The sequence below is a fragment of the Acanthochromis polyacanthus genome, chromosome 14 (genome assembly GCF_021347895.1).
Source record: "Acanthochromis polyacanthus isolate Apoly-LR-REF ecotype Palm Island chromosome 14, KAUST_Apoly_ChrSc, whole genome shotgun sequence".
Taxonomy (NCBI): Eukaryota; Metazoa; Chordata; class Actinopteri; family Pomacentridae; genus Acanthochromis; species Acanthochromis polyacanthus.
The window spans coordinates 19,102,928-19,123,609 of record NC_067126.1 but is presented as its reverse complement, the minus strand read 5'-3'; the positions used below and the strand labels follow the sequence as shown (position 1 = coordinate 19,123,609).

Genomic DNA, 20,682 nt, shown 5'->3' with positions numbered 1-20,682 from the left:
AGGGGGAGTGGGTGAGAAAGACTAAAGGGAAGGGAGCAGCAGACGCATTTAATTCAAGTCAGTGTCAGAGCAGAGAAGTTTGTGGTGTGCACATGGATCTGCAGAGAAAATGTAAACCATGTTTGAGGAGAGAGAGAAGACGACGTGCAGTTTTGTCTCATGCTCGCTCACCCTCCCATTCACACTCATGATATCTCCCTCATTCAAATGTGTCGCCGTGCCAAGGCCCCCCACAGCCGGGGTCCCAACCCTCCACCCAACCCCCGACAAGCAGACCACCCAATAGATTCTCTGACCAGCTTGACTTGATCAGCATTTTCAAATGATGTGAGGAATCATCTCGTGAAAAAGCAAGCAGCCTTCCTCCAACAAAATTTGTTGCCTATTGCGTCATCAATCTGTCCGTGTCACCCAACAAACCAGCTTACATAGTCATGATTCTCCTGGGACTAAGAGTGTGCAATTAGGGTCTGTAAGATATTAGATATGCATGGTCAGGTTATGCACAAACTTCTATGTATATTAAACTCTGGCTGAAAAAGTTGTCTCACCCAGAACATGCAGGACAGGCAGACCCAGGTGCGTGCAGGTCCAGCCAGAGCTGTGGGCAGGCTGAGGGAGACGGATGGCATGGTGATGGACACGAGTGATGCTGCTGCTGCTGCTACACACAAGTGGGCTTCTTCAAATCTAATCCAGCCAGGAGAAGAGTTGCCCAACACTGCAAAGCCATGACTATCCTGCACACAAACCCTCTCTGTCACCTCAGGCTTCTGCTTTCTCCCTGTTCCTCAACGTCTGGCTTGCTTGTTCCTCGTCCGTCTCTCCTCTAAATTGGATCCTGACTGCCTCTCCTCTGCGCTCACTCTGCCTCTCTTTCCTCTGCCGGGGAAAGTTTCACAAAGGTTTTTTTTTTTTTTTTTTTTGAATGGGGGAGGGTGACGGTGGGGGGGTTAGGCAGCCCCTACCTCTCCACGGGAGCAAAGGGGGAGGGGGTGGTCCACTTATTATCCATCTCTTTTGCCCCTCCTCTCTCTCTCATCCCGTGTCTCCCTCCCTCCTCAGCCCTCTAAATCTCACCACTTTTAATTTCATTCATTCCTCGATCCCACCCTATCCCCTCCCCGCTCATCCCCCTCAGCATCCATGGCACTTCACCTCCCCCCTCCCTCCCTCGGTTGCACACCCTCCCTGTGTATTTCTGTATTGAGCCCATTTTAATATTTCATAAACTCTGTCTCCGCCTGTATTCACCCTTGAGATGAATGCCCACTGGCATTTCTCCTGACACTGGAAAATGCAATACTCAATCACTTGAGACGTCAACTAAAGACACCTTCTATTTATATTTCCGTCTTTGCACAAAGTGCAATTTTTAAACTTGCATGAAGTCGAGTTTTTTGACATCTAATCTCAACATTTGATGCATATTTCATAAAAATGTTCCATTGTGTCCCTGAAATGACTTGAAATTACTGATCAGTGCAAATAGTAATAAGACCTTGTATACTTCAAGTAAAAAACTTACTAACTCATGAGTATAAAATTCATCACAGTAAAATTTTTCATCTCTGTCAACATCCAGAACTACTGACCATCTTGAAGAAAGTCATTTTTATCAAGAGCAGCAGAAAAAAAACTATTTTGAATTTAGCACACAAATAAAAATAGAGGAATGATTTCACCAGGACACACATTAAATAAAGAACCCCAGATAAACACTGAGAGACATATCAGGGCAAAGGCTTCATTTTTGTATTGAGGTTGCTGAAGAGTCTGTCATCACTGCATACTGGTATTGTTTTATCACCAGGTTTTGACTCATCTCATCTCACAGGACCAGATTGAAAAAAGTGTTCATGTAAATTTTTCTTTTTTACAAGCAGGTGCAAAAAAATATGCAAAAACAGTTGTGTAGTGACCTTAAAAAGAGCCTTCCATCTCCACATTTTGCTAAAGAGAAGAAGAGCAGCTGCTTCATGAAGTTTTCACTGCTCATCAATGGCCATGTTAGCGCCATACATGACGTTATCCCTTTCTGTAGGTTTCTCTCACACACACACACACACACACATTTAAAACCTCCACACTCCTATATACTCATTTGTGGGCCACATGTAACTGTAAACACTCATGGACCCATCATCTTCCAACACACACACACACACACACACACAAAAAAAAATCTGTCAAAATCCAGGCCCACTACTTCCTGGAAACATAAACACACTTGATTTAAACTATCAAATTCACCACATGCATATACACAAACATCCACCAATAACCACCTATGTCTTCCCCACCTTCTCACACACACATATTCACATCTTTCTCACACACTAGGTCAATACACAAACCCACCCACACACAGAAACATACAAACATACTCAGGCAGTGGCACAGAGGATTAATCCTCCGGTATTTCCTGCAGGCCCACCCCTACACAGACACATTTGCCAAAGGAGACAATGTTATAGAGAATACATCTGAACCTAATCCCTCTCCAACCAATACACACAAACACACACACACACACACAAAATCCCTAGACACACACACCAAGATATTTGCATGCGTTTCTCTTTCTTTTTAACTTCAACTGACAATTTTTCAAAATCAACCCACCATGTGTAACCAGATAGAGAAAGTTACATTTTCAGAGTTGCTATTGAGACGTGCCTTCAGCCATAATGCTACTTTTAAATGCTACTAACTAATTATGTCAGCATATCATTTCACCTGCCACTTACTGCAACACTGATCTTTTTGTTCAGGAGCATCACAATGTTACTTTGTTTATTATCACCCATAACATCAGCAAAAAAATAGCTTTGTGTGATTTTAGATTAGTATCAATAAACTGTGCAAATAAGGCATTCATGACAGCAATGAATTAAGAGACAGCTGGATTTAGTTGTCAGTTAAATTAATCTTCTCATCATGACCAAATGTTCAGCAGATATCTTACAAATCTGGACGTGGTATTCTCAAATTTACTATTTTTTACCTTTTGACTGTTCACCTGACTTCTGACCACTGTGGAGGTAGTGGAAACACGCTCCAAATCCAAATGTGATTTGTAATCTTGGCTTGTTATGGCAAACCTGCAAGCAAATTCTTGCGTACATATTCAGCAGATGTGTGTGGTCTTGTAAGCTCTGTTTTAATCTCAACTAACTCCTCAGAAACATATCTGTAGCTGTTATATGATCCATTATGTTCAGCAGATAGTCACTAAATCTGACCAAGAATTATTTTGCTGTAATCAGCAATCACTGCAGAAGCGCCAAAAACTGCAGTTCCTTAATTGTCCACTTGAGTCTGACACAAAAAGTGAGTCAATCATCAGGCCCCAATGGTAAAATGCCCAAGTTTACAGTAGAAATGAAGATGTTTACAGAAACGTTTTTGGTCTTTATAGCTAGTTTCCCCTTTTGGAAAAACTTTGCAGGAGGTGAATTTCTATGTAACTCACCCATTTATATTGTACTGAGGCTGATAGTTAAGGTATGTCTCCACAGGATCAGTCAATTTCACACATCCCATTCATTGTCTATGTGAAACACACTGCGTTGCATGCTGGGTCTATTGCAGTGCGTTTCGAGCCACGATCCGGTGCGTCTCCCTGGAGAAGGGCACAGCTCATTTGCATAAAGTAGACTCAATTTCAACTTCACGCAAATTCAGTGTGGCGAACGGATGTCTGATGCATCATGAAACTTTTGTCAAACATTCAAACTAGTCCTTGAACTAAAATGTGGACAGACTGAGCACCTGCACAGGTTATTTCTCGCTTCAAATGCTTTCAGAAATACTTTTCGCTGACCTGTTTTTGTAATAAAAGAGAAAGTTTGCGACCTAGCCACCATGTTGGTCTGATGCTTCTACTAGACTGAAGCTCAAGCGCTGTCACATGACCACCTAGTGACTCGCACACCAAGCAGCCAACGGATCCTATGGACATGTACCATTAGACGTAATGAAGTGTGTGGCTGCTATAGGTGTAAGGTGGGTGCAACCATACGACAGTCACTGATCTATAGCGGTCTACTTCAGCTCTACTCTTGTTTCCATTCTTTGCCAATTTTTGGATCCATCACATCGCTATTCAGGAAACCTTTGGATGATGTCATGTAGGGTTCGTCCAACTTTATTAGTTAAAGGTGATCGCCTGTTAATGAGAGCTGTGAGAGTGCACTGTAGCAGGAAGTCTGGTTTTGGCTTCTTTGGGCTGCTTCGTTCACAGTGATTTGATTCATTGTTAATGAAAAAGTATTGATTATTTCAGCTTTAGATGTATTCAGATGTAACTACATTCAGTAGTTCACATCTAACTTCACCCACAATGAAATGCGTAACCCTTTGAGGTTATTTTAGGACATAACACTATGCAACTGAATGACACTGAAGTGTTGTCCAGCAGAGATTAGTTGTACTCAAGTGAAAATGTAACCGTGATAGTGTTGCACAGTATGTTCTGCTCTTGCATAAAGCCATCTTCCAATTCCCTGTCAGCACATTCTACTCTACCAGTGCATGATGCATTATTTATTTTTGATAAACAAAGTATCTTCTATATGCAACTACAGCCAACAGAGGCAGTATATCAAGTTAAAAGATTTATTGCTATTACCTCTCTTATAGTAAAGAGCAGACAGAAATGCCATTTTTATAAATCAGGTTTTTTGGTGTTCACATATTCACAGACAAAGTGAACCATCTTTTAGCACAACACCAGTGACAGACTGATATCTTTAACTTTTAGGATCACTCAATTCATACACCAAATGTAACTGCAGCACCCACTGGTGGCCACTGAACGAACTGCATCCTCAGAACATTCAGACGTTTGTAGATGGCACATTCAAAATAGGAGGGACTATAGAGGTGGAGGGTGTGTGTGTGTGTGTGTGGGGGGGGGGGGTTGTAAGGTAGAATAGGGAGGGTGGGCATATTTCCAAGGCTAATCAGATGACTCAAAGGATTTGTTTTACTACCTCTTTAACCTTGACCATTTCTGTCTCCTTTTGTAAAAACAGAGCCTGAGAGTGGACAGTGAGACTCTCATACAATTAAGAAGATTAAGCGCTGTCAGGTCGCCGTCCTTGAACCAAGTAAAAATAGGTAAACAGCAGAGAGCGATCAAAGTTGTACAGCCTGTTACAAATTATTCAGTGCTGAAAAAAAGGCTGAGCAGTTCAAGAAGACACTGAAAGTTTGTCAGAGATGTTAAAGAGGTGGAAAATACACAGAAACTGATAAAACAGGGTCTGTACAAAACAGATTAGCTGATAGATTGCTGGAGATAGTAGATAAGCAGAAAGATAAGGAGAGAGTAAATGTGTAAACAGCAAAGGGGTGTGTTCTGTCATCTTGGCTGACGTCCTAGAACCTGCTAGATGAAGGGGGAGTTCGCTTGTTGACAGACAGAGGAAGAACACACTCCAGCAGCCCCCCTACACACACACAGACACAAACATGCACACACACACCCTTTCCCATCCCTGTGACTCCCATCTGTTGAAAACAATACCGACCCGGAGCCCTCCCTCTGCAGAACACTCACATGTGTGTGCACGTTTTTTCCTCTGTTCTTTCTGCTGTGTAACACAGAGAGGAAGGACCGTCCACCCAGCACCAGAACACACTGACCCATGCAGGCAACAACAATACTGCTGGAGAACATGATGTGAACCATTTTGGGAGGGCAGGCCTCCTCTTTCAAGAACTGCTATTAGAAAACATCAGTTGACCTCCCTTTGTAATCTATATTTTAAACATTTCCCAACATTTTTGGAGAAGTGAGGGATTCCACACTGCACGAAATATCATAATATTTCTTGTTTCTTGGTGACAGAGCTCCTTTAAGTTGTAGTTTGTAGTTAGGCTCAAACTGTACCAAACACTGGCCACTGATCAGAGGCTATAGACAGACTATAGGAACTCTTTGCTGGGATCTGACTCTCTGTCATATAACCTACTGGTTACTGCCTTTTTTCAACCATTATTTGGTCAAACAGCTTTGTGAGAACCACATGAGTAACCAGGTAATTTGTGATCTACAGTATTGTCCAATATAACAAACAAGAAAAACACTCAGAGAGCACAGTCCTCCACCAAGGCTGCTCAGTCATATCATTTCCGATGGCTGAAGTCCAGAAAAAAATTGTGGCAGAAGCCAAGGCAACATAGAATGTGGTCATTTAATACAGATGTACCCACAAAAAATGACCTTGCACTGAGGACAGGCGTGTGTTATGCATGTGTCTGCTTTGAACGGATATTGAATTGTGTGATCTAAATATGTAGGTGGTGGCGAAAATTGATGAGACACAGAAACACCTCCACAATTCAACCAGTTGTTCCTTATATGATTTTAGATGTATAAGTCCCAGTAAGTCCACAGTGGCCGATTTGTAGTAGGAATGCAATCATGTGATCGTCAGCAGGCAGCTGGCGTAGTGTTCACTTGTTATAGTTACAGTGACGTCATGACGCTATCTCGCAATGATGCAGAAATCTTTATCAAGTCCGTGGATCCAGACTATAAGCTGCATCACTGCCAAAATATTAGTTGGTCCTTGAGTCATTTGTGACCTTCATTTGTCTGTTTTTGAGTAATGTTGCTAACAGACAAATCAACAGTGATCGTCACATAAGTTATGAGTAAAAATTTGCTGACTGTCCTCCATCAACCCAACCCACACTGACAAATCCAACATTTTTGCAAACTTACAGAGCGAGCAAACAATTTAAACATTGCCCAAAAAAAATCATTTTGAATTCTTTGATCTGCAATAAGCTGGAAATAAAGACTGAACAGCTGTCAGAAAAAATACATGGCATCAGATGAAGGACACCTCCTCTTAATATACAAACAGGTAGGGATATCATATGCTCTTAAATAATCAGAGTGTAACACACCACATAGAGTTTGATCTAATATTTAAATCCGATTTATGAAGTTTTTATCTCCGGTAATGGCTTACCTGTCATTCAGTCACTGCCTGGTTTTGTGAAACTGGTGCAATGAGAGCGTGCATAACGTGACCCAAATCCAGCAGGCTTCTAATTACACGTTCCAAGTTACTTATTTACCGAGTTAAATTCTCAAGGAGGCAGACTGTCAAGAGTGGTGGTGAAATCCAATTTTTGATTCTTGCAAAAAATACAATCCAGGTGAGTATAATCATAATCAGAAATAGATAACAATGTATGTGTGCATGTGAAAACCCAAAACCAATGTTTGAAAATCTTCAATCAAACTCATGTAGCTGACATCTTGCAAAAAGAAAAGGCAGACATTTTGATTATTATGAGCTATAATTCCAGGTGTTTGCTACTAGAATGACTGCTGTCTAAATTGTCCAAATGTGCTTCATTAAAAGACTTTGTGCAATGCTGAGTTCAATTAGTCTCTGTCTAAAATTCTTCAGTGACATCCTCACTTTTTAGATTTGAGGAAAAAAAATATTGGACTCTATATAAATAACAGAGAGAGCACAATCAGAAATATTCAGCTATATGACGGAAAGGAAAACAGGAATATAAAGGAAATGGCAAAATCAGAATGAATATGAGGTCATAAAATGTGGTCTGGACAGCCTGAAGTCAAAGTCTCATATTATAACAGCTGCTCCACAGTACAGACATATCATAACAAATCATAAAGATATCCAAGATACTTCTGTCAAGATAAACAGTGACCTTGATAATGTTAGAATGGAAAAATGGATAGGATATGAATAAGATATGTTGTATGTCAAGGTACAGCAGAGATCATGAGTCAAGTATCAAAGATAAACAAAAATAAATAAAATATACAGAATGCCACTCAATACATTCATATTAACCAAATAAAAATACATTGAAGACCCTCAGTGCGTCAATGCAGCTATAAATATTTTGTGTTTTAATCAGGAGTGAGTTTGTTGTGTGTGTGCGTGAAGGTGTGTGTGTTCAAAAGTGTGTTAACTAAGACACAGCCATTAAGGATTAATGGCTTCCTTCATCAGAGCAGATCTACCATCAGGAAAAAGCGATGGCAACCTGGCAATTTCCTGGTGTTTGTGTGAGCGTCTCGTGTACGTGCTGATGTGCTTATCTCTCCTGATCGTCATATCTCCTGAGCTCACGTGAGGCAGGTCACTAGCAGAGCGTCTCGCAAATATTGCATTTCTACTTTCGATTTGGTATCTGTAGATGGAAATACTGTGACCTTTGGTGAGGAGTGAAATGTAAAAGACCATAATCGCAACGTATCGTAAATTCTCTGTCAGACGCCGTATTTCATTAGGACACAATGTTCACTGATCACCTTGAATATGTTTTGCAGATTATTTGGAACCAAATCTAAATCTGCGACACATTAGCTGCCCTTTATCCAAGCTAGGACTTGTCCATTAACGGTGTGAGAAATCCAATGATTGAATGAGCGCATTTCAGTGAATGAACAAGCCAATAGCTCGGTACGGCACAGCAGTGCTACGAGTTGCTAAATGCTAAATTTGTGCTCAAATATGCATCGATGCAAAGATATTGATGGTTAGCAGGTAATCACAGATGTTCACCATATTCATCATCATCTTATCAGCTTGATAAAATGCTAACATTTGCTAATTCACACTAAATTGATGAGGATGTCTATTTTTTTTAGACATTCGCTCAAAACAAATGTGAGTATTGATCATTTTTTACATGCTGATGGTGAAAGCAATCATTTATCCTGATGGAAACATGAATGTCTGTATGAATTCATTTGTAATATCTGTACTGCTACAAGACACTGCAGTCAGAGAAAAAGAAGACATGAAGTCAAAGTTTCACCAGAACTATTAAGGTATATCTTCTGAAAACAATGAATGTTGGAACCAGGTTTCAACATAATCAATCCACCACTTGAAGATATTTCAGCTTGCTGATTAACAAATGAAAAAGGATAATCTGGTGCTGTCACTGAAGCTAAATTCAGCATGAAAGAGGGTGAATCTTTAAATAAAAGAAAAAAATGGACCAAGTATCATAAAAAACAACTTTAATTCAAATTAAATCTAAAATGTCAACTGTACCTTCGTATTGCTTTTCCTTGGCTTCCAAAATGGAAAGATGCAGTAGAAGAAGAATTTTGCCCAACTGAAGACTGTGGCGAGACACCAGTCTAGTCTGCCCATTCTCTCCTGAAAACGTCCTCTACTGTTCCACTGTTGTCTGCTCCTTGCTCCACGTCTCCCCTCCCTCTCTAGACTGTCCTTCAAAATCCCAGTCCAGAGGTACAAAGACTCTACGAGCTAGTCCTTGAGACAATCCTGGGACAGCTTTTGATCAGACTTATGGAAAGCTACATTTTCTTTGGCTGTCAGAGACTGAAGACTGCCATAAAGTGCATCCTTCCCTCTGGTGTGTAGCATCCCTACAGCATCCCTCTATCCTCCATCCTGTCCTCTCTTTCTGTGGACGCTGCGGGACCTTCCATTGAAAGCATGAGGAGGAAGAGATTAGGAGATGAGAAGACAGAAGTGGGCGGTGGTGGGATGGGTCGGGCAGAGCCGTCTGGTAAAGAATGAGGCACTTATACTGATGGAAAAAGGAGGGGGGTCTGCAATTTAATGTAGGAAAGGGGGGATGGCTTGAAGGGAGTCGTGGTGCTAAGAAAGAAGAATGAATCTAATATGTGATGAGTAGACTAACAGTATACGGTCAGGAATTAAAATGAAGCTGTTAATATGATGCAGGGCTTTCCAGCGGATGATTAAATGAGCTCTCATCCGGTATCAACGGCTCAGAAGAAAAGATGGGCAAATGGAGGCAAAGTGAGCAAAGAAAGAAAAAGTGAAAAACAGCAGATATATGCACACGTTGGGACGGTATGTGCATTCAGTGGAGTGTGTTGGTGCATTAGTAGCTGCCATGGGGATCCTAATGAAGATTGGCAGTCTCAGACCAATCATAAATGGTCCATGGAGCCTCTGAGCCTGTCACTCTGTGGAGGTAGTCAGTACTGAGACTCAGGACTGCATCAGTGACAGAAATTGAAGTGGGTGTTTAGCTTCCCTTATTAGATAAAGTGGAAGGCAAATAAAATAAATGGCTCCAATGTTATTTTTAACTGGATTAACATTCCAAGACGAGCAAGAAAGACAGAAACTGTGAAATTATAAAAGGTGATCCGAGATGTTGGCGGAAATTTTACCCACTAGCTCTGCAAAAGAACCTGATTGTTGTCATAAGGCAATTTTCATTCTAAAATACTGAACCAGAACATTTGGCTGTATGTTCTGGCAAATCACATTAGCTGAATATCATTACAGAACAATAAAGAGCGTGCGTGCTCCTGCTCCCTCCTTTGTTTCCTTTCAGGGAGATGAGAAAAGGAAGCCCGTGACTTTTTGGTGAAAACACTGCGAGATAGGCCTAATGGTCTGTTTGGGTGTATTCGAAGCTGCTTCCTGTGTTTTGTTGCGGTCAGCCTTTTCCACGGAATGATCCAAATCTAAAAATCCTTGCAGGGTGTTGTAAAATGCAATGCTTATGATCTAGAACTTTATATCTAAGTCTGTTTAAATGTAGAGGTAAATACACCACCTATTTCTCTGAAACTAAACAGCCCAGCAGAAAAAAGCGCTCAGACACAGAAATGGACAATTCTTAGCTAAATTAAAAACGAGAAAAGCACTCAGAGAGCACAGTACTCCACCAAGGCTGTTCATTTCCTCATACGGCATTGTCAGAAATGCAGCATTTTTTTAGTTTTACAACATCTGCTTATTAGTTATTGATAAACAGAAATCATGGCAACATAGGATGTGGCCATTTAATATAGATGTACCCACAAACAAAATGACCTTGCGCTGAGCAAAGGCATGTGTTATGCATGATACTGAATTGCGTGACCTAAATATGTAGCGGGTTGATGGGACTCTGAAACACCCCCACATTTTTATCATTGTTCCTTGCATGATTTCCGATGAGTAAGTCCCGAATAGTCCACAGCGGTCGATTTGTATAAAGATCAAAATCATGTAGCGTTCACTTGTTGTCATTAGTTACAGTGACGCCGTGCCACTATCTCGCAATGATACAGAAATTTTCAACAAATCTATGGATCCATGCTATAAGCTGCATCACTGCCAAAACCTAATCACTTGGTCCTTGTGTCATTTCTGACCTTCCCTGAAAATTTCATCCAAATCCTTATGTCCGTTTTTGAGTCATGTTGCTAACAGACAAACAAACAGACAGACAAACCAACGGTGATCGTCACATAACTTCACCACGCTCCTTGGCCTAGTAATGGGTGCAGTAGATAACCCACTTTACAACCTTATAAGAATGCGCTGAAATATGAACAGTGAAGCTCGCTTTAACGCACTTCTGTTTTGATGGTGGTAGAGATACATGGACGCTCTTTGAGTTTTGCCAGTTGACACTACTGACATCCACGCAAACTCTTTCAGTTTAAAGCACTCAGTTGCAACGAGTTGTTGCAAGACATTATTTACTGAGTTCATTTTGTGTTCTGTCAGGATTTGATACCACAAAATGCAAGCATCATAGGCAGATATTTTTGTAGGTCAGGGTCAAATGCTGCAAACATTGTGTAATACTGTCCTACATGGGCTAATGGATGAATCTGAAATGAAACCCTGTGTCTGTGTTTGACTCAATAGATTTCAGTTCCATCAACATTCAGCCTTGAAACATACTTTGTCTGCAGTGAACCGAGGAAACATCTAACACAGTTGGCCACAGCTGAACCTGACATGAAAGTTCCACCTACATTTCCCTTTCCTTTCTGTTTCTCTGAAACAGCGTTTTTAAACTGAAATGTCCTAATATGAATGGTGACCAGGTCAATAAGCTGCTTTGTTTATTACAGAGAAAACGGTGTGTGCAGCCACATGAAAGGAATGCAGCAGAGGGTGTAGAATACAGTATACACAAACAGCATCAAGCAAAGCAGGGGTCCAGTTGACTCTTGTGTGACGTGCAGTCGGCACACTTGCTTATGAAACCTTCAGCAAATCACATTTACACTACCGTTCAAAATTTTGGCATCACCCAGACAATTTCATGTTTTCCATGAAAATTCACACTTTTATTCATGTGCTAAAATAACAGTACAAGGGTTTTCTAATCATCAGTTAGCCTTTCAACACCATTAGCTAACACAATGTAGCATTAGAACACAGGAGTGATGGTTGCTAGAAATGTTCCTCTGTACTCTTTTGTAGATATTCCATTAAAAATCAGCCATTTCCAGCTAGAATAGTCATTTATCACATTAACAATGTCTACACTGTATTTCTGATTAATGTAATGTTTTCTTTTTTAAACAAAATGCTTTTCTGTCAAAAATAATGACATTTCTAAGTGATCCCAAACTTTGTAACGGTAGTGTATACCACATGAAACCTTGCAAAAATTGAGGACTAGTCTTAAATTACCACACCATTTGTTTAAAAAAAAAAAAAAAAACAGTCCTTCCACATGCTCCTAATAACAACAGTATCAGTCAAAAACAGAGTATATTGTTTCCCACATGGTTATAAGCTACAGAGGATGTAGCAGATATTTCTGCAGACACTGTGAGGGTGAAGCGGTGTACTCGGGTGAAAACACGGTCTCACCATTACACCAACTCCTGTGTTTTACTGTTAAAGAAGATGACACAATACTGGCAAAGGGACTGAAGTTCCAGAGAAGGTCCAGGACAATATTATGCATACTTCCTGCCACTCTGCAGTGCAAACAATGAGCTCAGTCTCAATCTGGTAACGTCAGGTCTGTCATCCGTTCTAGGAAACTAGACAAGGGGTTATGGAGTTTAGGGTCATTGTTCCTGGGAGAATAAGAGGGGAAGTGGTCGGTCAGGGATTTGGGGGGGGGGGGGGGGGGGGTTTGGTCGCAGCTGGTGGCTTCCATTCATCAGTATAATTTAATATTACCTATCAGTAAAATGAAGTCGACTTTTAAGAGCATCAATACAGGCAAGACTGTTTTAACATTCTCTTGGCTATTCTTATAACGTGATCCAGGAATTAGATCATCAATTTTCTTAGAGTATCTCATCTGACAGATCAGAGCAAAACAAATTATGTAAATACAAGTGTGGCAAGTAAAATCAACAATAAAAATGTAGCACAGACTAGATTTAGTATTCCAGTTAGCCACAGCCTTCTCCTCAGACTTATTAAGTGCAGACACTGTGCTACAGTGCAGATCACTGATGAAATGGTGTGCTGTGCTCTCACCTTATTGCATATTTTACATGTATTGCAGCTGTCATAAGCAAAGTGCCAACATTTTAGCTGAGACTAAATGACATCATGCAGCCAGTTATGCGCATGGCTACTGTACGAGATTGTTATTCCCATAATAAGAATTGACATCAAGAAAGTACTTCCAGAGTCTGTTAGTTACCACCGCGGCAGAACACATTTAAAATGAAGTTAACTAATAGCCAATAATAACATTTCCAATGGAGACCCATTAGTTTAAATATTGCATTTCATGTTTCTGCCCCCTACAAAGTGGTTGTGATTAATGCTGCAATTAGCTCCTGCCCCTCCCACTATTGATCCAGGGCGGGGTGTTTGTCTCTTTTGGAGGGATTGAGAGCTTGGCGAACGCACGCACATGGCAGGAAGCCACGGGGAATTAAGTGAAAGCTCATTTCATCTTTTGACATAGCATAAAGACACAGCTCTATCTAAAGTCAGCAGATGGAAATATTTTTGGCAAATTCAAGTGTGGATTGGTGACTAAACTGGAGAGCACAATGAGATGTTCCGTTTAAGGAAAACGACAATCCCAGCTGTTAACCCAAAGCTTCTTTAGGCAGGAGAAGGCGCAAAGAACGACAAAAATCCATTGGCACAGGGTTTAAACCTCTGTAACTGCAAGCAAGTGATACTGCAATCATAACCTGTTATAATCTTCCAATGAGACATGACAAAGAAAAGCAAAACTCATTGCCATGCAGTGTTAAAATCCGGAAAACTGTATGGGATATTTCAAAAAGGTATTACACAGCCCATATGCGCAGATGCAACATTTGAAGAAACTTCCTTGGCCTTGTTAAGTTTGTGAATACAGAAAAATACATAAAAGAGAAAGAGACGCAACTTTCCTTACATTGTTCCAGACCCTTGTAAATACTATCAAAATGTTTGTTACATAAAATTAAGTTAAGCGTATGCAGTCATTAGCCTACTGGGTTTATCTGCTGGCATCCAGTGTACCAAAACTATTCTGCTTCCTGTCATTTCTTTCTATTCCAATACACCAGTTTTCTTTTGTAAGTAATGTCTCTTCTCTTTTCTGGCTCATGTTAAATATTTCATCATTTCAAGTATTGTCTTCTTGTTCTTTCTTGACAAAAACTGATTTATATACAACTTTGTGACCTGTCCAGGGTGTCCCCTGACTTCACCTTAAGTCAGCTGGGATAGACTTCAGCCCCCTGTAACCTTTATGAGGATAAAGCAGTGAAAGGGTAATGGATGAATGGACAACTGATCCAAAAATCTGGGGATTTAGCACATTTGTAGATATAAAAGTAATAAATCAGAGGTTGATTGAAGTTTTTTTGTAAATAACTTCCTGACAACTTCATCCTTTGTGGGGGAGTAAATTACAAATTCCAAAGGGTCAGCTCTTTAACCTTTAATTACCATTTACATAAGCACCCGCCACACACAAAGTACCCACAGTGACCACTTCACCTTTGGCGCTTTAATTATAAATGTGCCTCAAACACCAAAGGTCTCTGAGCAATCATCAGCTGCCTCATAAAAGCCCAGGAAGGGCAGGAATGGACAACATGCAGGCTGAGGTGATGAAAAGCATCCCTGTAGTGCTGCTACGTCTTTCTTCACTTAGTAAAAAAAAAATAGCGATGGAGTGTATGTGTGCACCTTGGCTGTATATTCATTATTTTAACATGATGGCTCCAGTCATTTAGTAGTGAAACCTTCTTAAAAAGAGCCATAATAGGTCAACTGAAGGTTAAATGAAGGTTAAGGAAGCCTGCTGCTCTGTCTTCTGTTTTCCTGTGGACAACCAGCTGACCACTGCATAGGAGTCAATGACAGATGTGGGCCCACCTCCAGAGATGAGCACACAGCCCCTTGTAAAGCAGTCATCAGTGTGAAAGTTATTGCGTTCTGCACGGCCATAAAGTAATTAACCGTCCGGACACCTCCAAGAGTGACACTTCCACATCAGAGGACAGGACAAAAAAGAGACAGAAAAAGAGAACTGTGGGCAAATGGACTTAGCATAGACAGTCTGAGCGAGGTCAAAAAGCAGACAGTCAACTTCACAAGGCAGCGTGTCTGCCATAAAGAAAAAACAGTTTATTGGGTTGAGACACAACAACAATAACAAGGTACTTCATAAAAATGGAGTGAGGTGCATCTCATCTCCACTAAGTGGATCAAAAGGACAAAACATCACTTAATAAAATTAAAAATGTCTAACCCGTGTAATTTACAAAGATCACTCAGTTACCTTGAAGAGATTTAGGCATGGAAAATGTCTTTTTTTTTTTTTATTACAACATCTTGGTAAACTCTGATTTTCACATTATGTATCTTACAATGTCCATGCTTGAAAACGGAACACAACACTGATAAGAAGACTGAAGACAAAACTGTACAACTACTGTGATGGAGGTTCAAACCTCTGCAAAAAGGAATATTCGGATCTGCCGAGCTCCATTTTTTTTAAAAATCTTTTACTAAGAAAGAGAAAAGTACAGCAGCGCATACACTACTGTTTAAAAGATTGAGGTCACCCAGACAATTTCATGTTTTCCATGAAGATTCAGTTTATTCATGTGCTAACATAATTGCACAAGGGTTTTCTAATCATCAGTTAGCCTTTCAACACCATTAGCTAACACAGTGTAGCATTAGAACACAGGAGTGATGGTTGCTGGAAATGTTCCTCTGTATCTCTATGTTGGTATTGTATTAAAAATCAGTCTTTTTTCCAGCTAAAATATTCATTTACCAAATTAACGATGTCTATATTGTATTTCTGATTCATTTAATGTTATCATCATTGAAAAAAAAATGCTTTTCTTTCAAAAATGAGGACATTTCTAATTGCCCCCAAACTTTTAAACAGTGTACATCAGCTATAGCTAATTACGACTACTGCAGTGTTAGCTTTAAAAAACACTTAACTGTTGTCTGGTTAATTTGCTCTGCAAGCTGATGTCTGAAGACCATGAGGAAACAAACACCCTCTAAAAATCACCCCCACACCCCCAAACCACAAAAGCACTGTGTGTTGTTGTTAATTAGCAATTTAGCAAGAGAAATAAAGTGGTGACTCTTTCTCTTGAGAAATTCTGTGTAGTTGATGATCGCATTAAGACAGCGCCAGCATTGTTTTACTGTCAATATGATAAGCTCTTCAGCTCAATAGTCCTCTATTGGATCTTCCAGTTTATTTGAGCAGTTAGCCTAACATTTACTGTCATGTGGCAAAGACATTTTAATCAGAGTTCCACATTTTGTATTGCTCATTCTCAGCTTGCAGCTATGGCTTATCAAAAATAAATATGACCCTCGAGTGTCTCTGCTTTCTCAACCATCTTTGCATTTAAGTGATGTATACATTTAGTTAGTTACAAATTATTGTAGCAAAATCTCTACAATTTAATTTGGATTCCATAAATGGATCCAAAACCGGATTGAGAATGGATAACAACGGTGTCACTGATAAACTACTGCCAAATAGTTTTGTGTTCTCACATAAAAGGAAGACCAGTCAAGTCAATCTAAAAATCTATGCCATCTGTTATGAAATGGTTGAAAGAATGTTAGGCAGACAAAAGTTTCCATCTCAAAACAGGCAAAACCACCAGCTCTAGCATTTGGCGTGCTGTAGCCGGACTGACCTGGAGCCTTGAGCGAATCCCTGACCACCCACAGCTTAAAGTGACATGTTGAAACAGCACTCACCAGCCAGAGGGACATGGCAGAGTTTTCTTTGAAGACACCTGGGGCAGTAATTCCCTTACACAGATCCACAGCTTTCTTGAACACTGAGCTCGCTTTTCTGGGATTAACAAGACTGCGTTATTGTCCCTCAAAGTTGGATGCAGTCACCAAAGAGAGCCTAGCAGTCTGGCCCTTATCCTGACATACTTCCTGAGCTGCATTGTTAGCGAGAGCAGAGGAAACACACACACTATGGAAAGCCAGTGTCAGGAGATCATAACATGGAAAGTGAGACTACCAGAAGCGGTTGTTTGTTCTCTGCAAATTTTTGGGTTCTTGCACTTTTGCCAAAGTCAGAGTTTAGGCAGAGAACAGAATAAAGCTGCTCTCTGATCATCCACTTCTGGCTTTCTGTGAGCACTGCGTCAACAGATAATTCTATATTTCAAATCAAGTCCATTACAGAAATTGAAAATCTCACCACAGACACAGTGTTCCATACCGCATATCGATGCTGTAAAGATGTGATTGAAAATAACATTTCTGAGGTATAACTGCCATTAATATTTTAACTTAAGGATACATACATTTATTTTTTGGACTCTTGTGGGGCAGAAGACCTGAACAACAAGCTGATGGACACACAGCTTAATGAAGACGCTTTGATGAACATGTTAGCAGAAAATCCTGGAGCATACATGGCCCAACATTGGCTTTTATTCTCTTCTTTTATGTGTCCTCTTACGGTCCACATTGGTGTAAATGCTAGATTAAAAGCCTTTCAGCATGAGCTAAAGGATGTGTAACATAGAGCAACACAATATCCAAAGTTTGTCTAGGTACAGACAATGCAACAGTTATAGACTGTAGAAGTATTATATCGACTTTGACCAGATGTTAAGCATATCCTTTTCCGTTTTCTGTAACAAGGCAGGCTTTGTGGAAAATGAACCGACATGAAATAGATATGAAAGGCTCCTTCGAAGAGCACGAAAGCACAATAACTCATAGTTACAGGTGATTGTACACTAATGAGAACATAATTGTAAATATTTAATTCCTTTTCTAATAATAATAATAATAATAATGGATTACATTTATATTGCGCTTTTCTAGGCACTCAAAGCGCTTCACAATGGATCCATTATTCATTCACTCACACATTCTCACTCTGGTGGTGGTAAGCTACATTTGCAGCCACAGCTGCCCTGGGGCAGACTGACGGAACCGTGGCTGCCAATCCGTGCCTACGGCCCCTCCGACCACCACCAATATTCACACGCATTCATACACCAAATAAGCAGACAGCTTTTTCAGACTATGGCTGAAAATTTGACCTTATTGGCCTGTCGAATTAAAAATTTGGGATTGCATCATGTATAATCTAAACATTTGCCCCGTACTTTCTGCTTTTCTGCCTTTGAATTTGCTACATTGCTTTAGCTGCTTGTTAACTTGCTACATGGGTAGCCTCAGTCTATTCTAGAAGCACGCAGTGACATCCATGTTGCAGAGCAGCAGTGTTCTCAGGACATACTACAGATGGTACCACTTGAACACCAAGCATTTCGTGTACACGACTTCTTATGTCGTAATCACAAACTCACAAGTTCCGTTTGAAAGCAGCAACTGTTCCAGGAAAATGAATTAACGATGTGATGTGCTGGCAGTAGAGGTGAAGCGGTCGCCCTTTGCAACTGATCCCTTACTGAGCCAAGTAACTCCCAACTAAATGGGCTTCTCCATTGTTTTTTTAACAAACCCTAAATGGAAACTACATCAGGCCTGACAGATTCATTGCCACTTGTCCGTGAGTGGGTAGGGGACACTGCAGAGCGTGCAGGCAGTGAGCAGAAGGAGTACCATGGAACATTAACATCCCCCAGTTTGCTCTTCTCCTGTCGACATGACTTTTACAAGGTTTTGAAGAATGAAAGGATATTTACTTTGCTGGGGATGAAACACGGCTGTGGTTTCTTTACCTCAGAGGATGGGGCATTGGCAGAAAGCACACACACTAAACGTACGCAGATCCAAGAGGGGTAACTCAAACCTGCCACATTAAACATTATTGAATCAATAACCCCACCCCCCCACCCCACCCCACCCCACCCACCCCACCCCACCCCAGGCATTTTTTCACAGTGAAACCATTTGAAATGATAAATGATGCAATGAAAATGCACTACATTTCACAAGAATAAAGCGTAAACATTCAGAACCAAGAAAGATCCCATTGTTGACCACTCACATCAAGGGATAATGTGTTTCTGTCTGTGCATGTGCAGATGGATAGAGGGATCCTAACTGTGTCTGAACTGTAAACACTGAAGCCCTGAGCTAAAACCATATAGTATTTATTCTTCCTAAAGCCTTTCTAAAACTTCCTCCTCTGGATCAAAGTCTGCGATGTGTACGTAGATTTTAACATAGCGGGGGTTCACTTTCTGGCCGATTGTTACAGCTCCTCAAAGTGCTAAGCCATGAGTGAGGCCTCCATGAACGCTGCTGCCAAGAGGAGTGTCTGAACTGTCTGTGTGTTGTGTGAGTAGTCCTCCCTGTTGTATGTGCTGGGGATAAGGCAGAGGCATGACTTTAAATTGGAAGCGCATGTTGCATGACCTCACACTTGTCATTTCTGATTAAACCACATGGATCCCACAGAAAAGCCAGCTGTTACTTTAATGCTGATAACTCTTGCAGGCTTACTGCTTCAGCAAATTGTGCCCCCTGCTGGTCTCCTTTCACCAAATGTCAGAAGCATTTTCAGAAAAACCCAAGTGTTTGACTTGGTGGTAAAAATCCAACAGGATGCTATCCATGCAAACGCTAGGGAGCCACTTGGTTTGTGGTAAAAGCCACTGGCCAGACTGTAAACACTGTAGTGTTGCTTCAGATGAGCCTATATGGACTGTTTTTCACACAAGGAACCAGTGTGCTCAGAAACACAGTGGCGTCACTGGTGGATTACATTGCCATTTGAGGGTTCAAGGAGTCTAAACCTCCCACATGTGAAAGAAATGATGCAATGCTGTGTGTGTGTAATGGGGCTGGTGGGTGATTAACAATGACTGGCAAAATTACAATTAATAAAGATTTATGTTTTAATGTGGATAATAATCTTTGGATAACATTAACTACATGGCAAATGTATTGTAAATGATCCCAGAAACAATTGCAACTGATTTCCTCTGACCAACAAGCACTTGAACCTAAACAACCAGCTTAGTTGTTTGTCTTACAGTCTGATCGGTCTATGTACCCTCCATTGCATGAACTGCAGGCTTTTGGGGGAGAATCACGATGTCACACGAAAATTTAATATTAGCTAAACCAACAAAACCGAAACCAACAATGTCGAAGAAGGAACCATGTATCAAATTCTAGGGCTGGTCTCAATTATTGGGATCAGGGTTGATCAAGGCATATCTGACTGTACTGGCACAAACTTCGGCCCCACCCAACAGCTGTCACAGAAGTGACGTACAGAGAGAACACAGTTTGTGGGAGAAAGCTAGTGATGCAAATTTAAAATAAGTTTCTCAATAAACGCAGCATCATGAATCTATAATTTTTTTTTTACACAAACTGAGTGCAGCGGGCATTCATCCTGTGCTAATGGTACCATTTTACTCATTGAACATATGAATTTAACTTTGGTGGTGGTACTATTACTGTTGTCTCCATGATCTGCCATGCTATCTGCGTTGCTGATGGTGTTCAAATTCGG

General features: G+C 40.6%; 1 protein-coding gene across 14 annotated transcripts in view; it reads right to left on the bottom strand.

The window, feature by feature from the left end:
• Window positions 1-20,682, bottom strand: part of tns1b (tensin 1b) — a 213,304-nt gene that overhangs the window by 175,452 nt on the left and 17,170 nt on the right. For 6 of the 14 annotated variants that reach the window (XM_051958602.1, XM_051958607.1, XM_051958609.1 and 3 more), the window contains exon 1: window positions 9,069-9,471. The exons of 1 other annotated variant lie outside the window; for it this stretch is intronic. In XM_051958602.1, the coding sequence (XP_051814562.1) occupies window positions 9,069-9,170 (102 nt within the window). In that variant the 5' untranslated portion in view covers window positions 9,171-9,471. Of the gene's footprint in view, window positions 1-551; window positions 878-9,068; window positions 9,472-16,973; window positions 17,115-20,682 lie in introns of those variants that run through there. 7 more of the 14 variants (XM_051958599.1, XM_051958596.1, XM_051958605.1 and 4 more) reach the window with 4 other exon arrangements.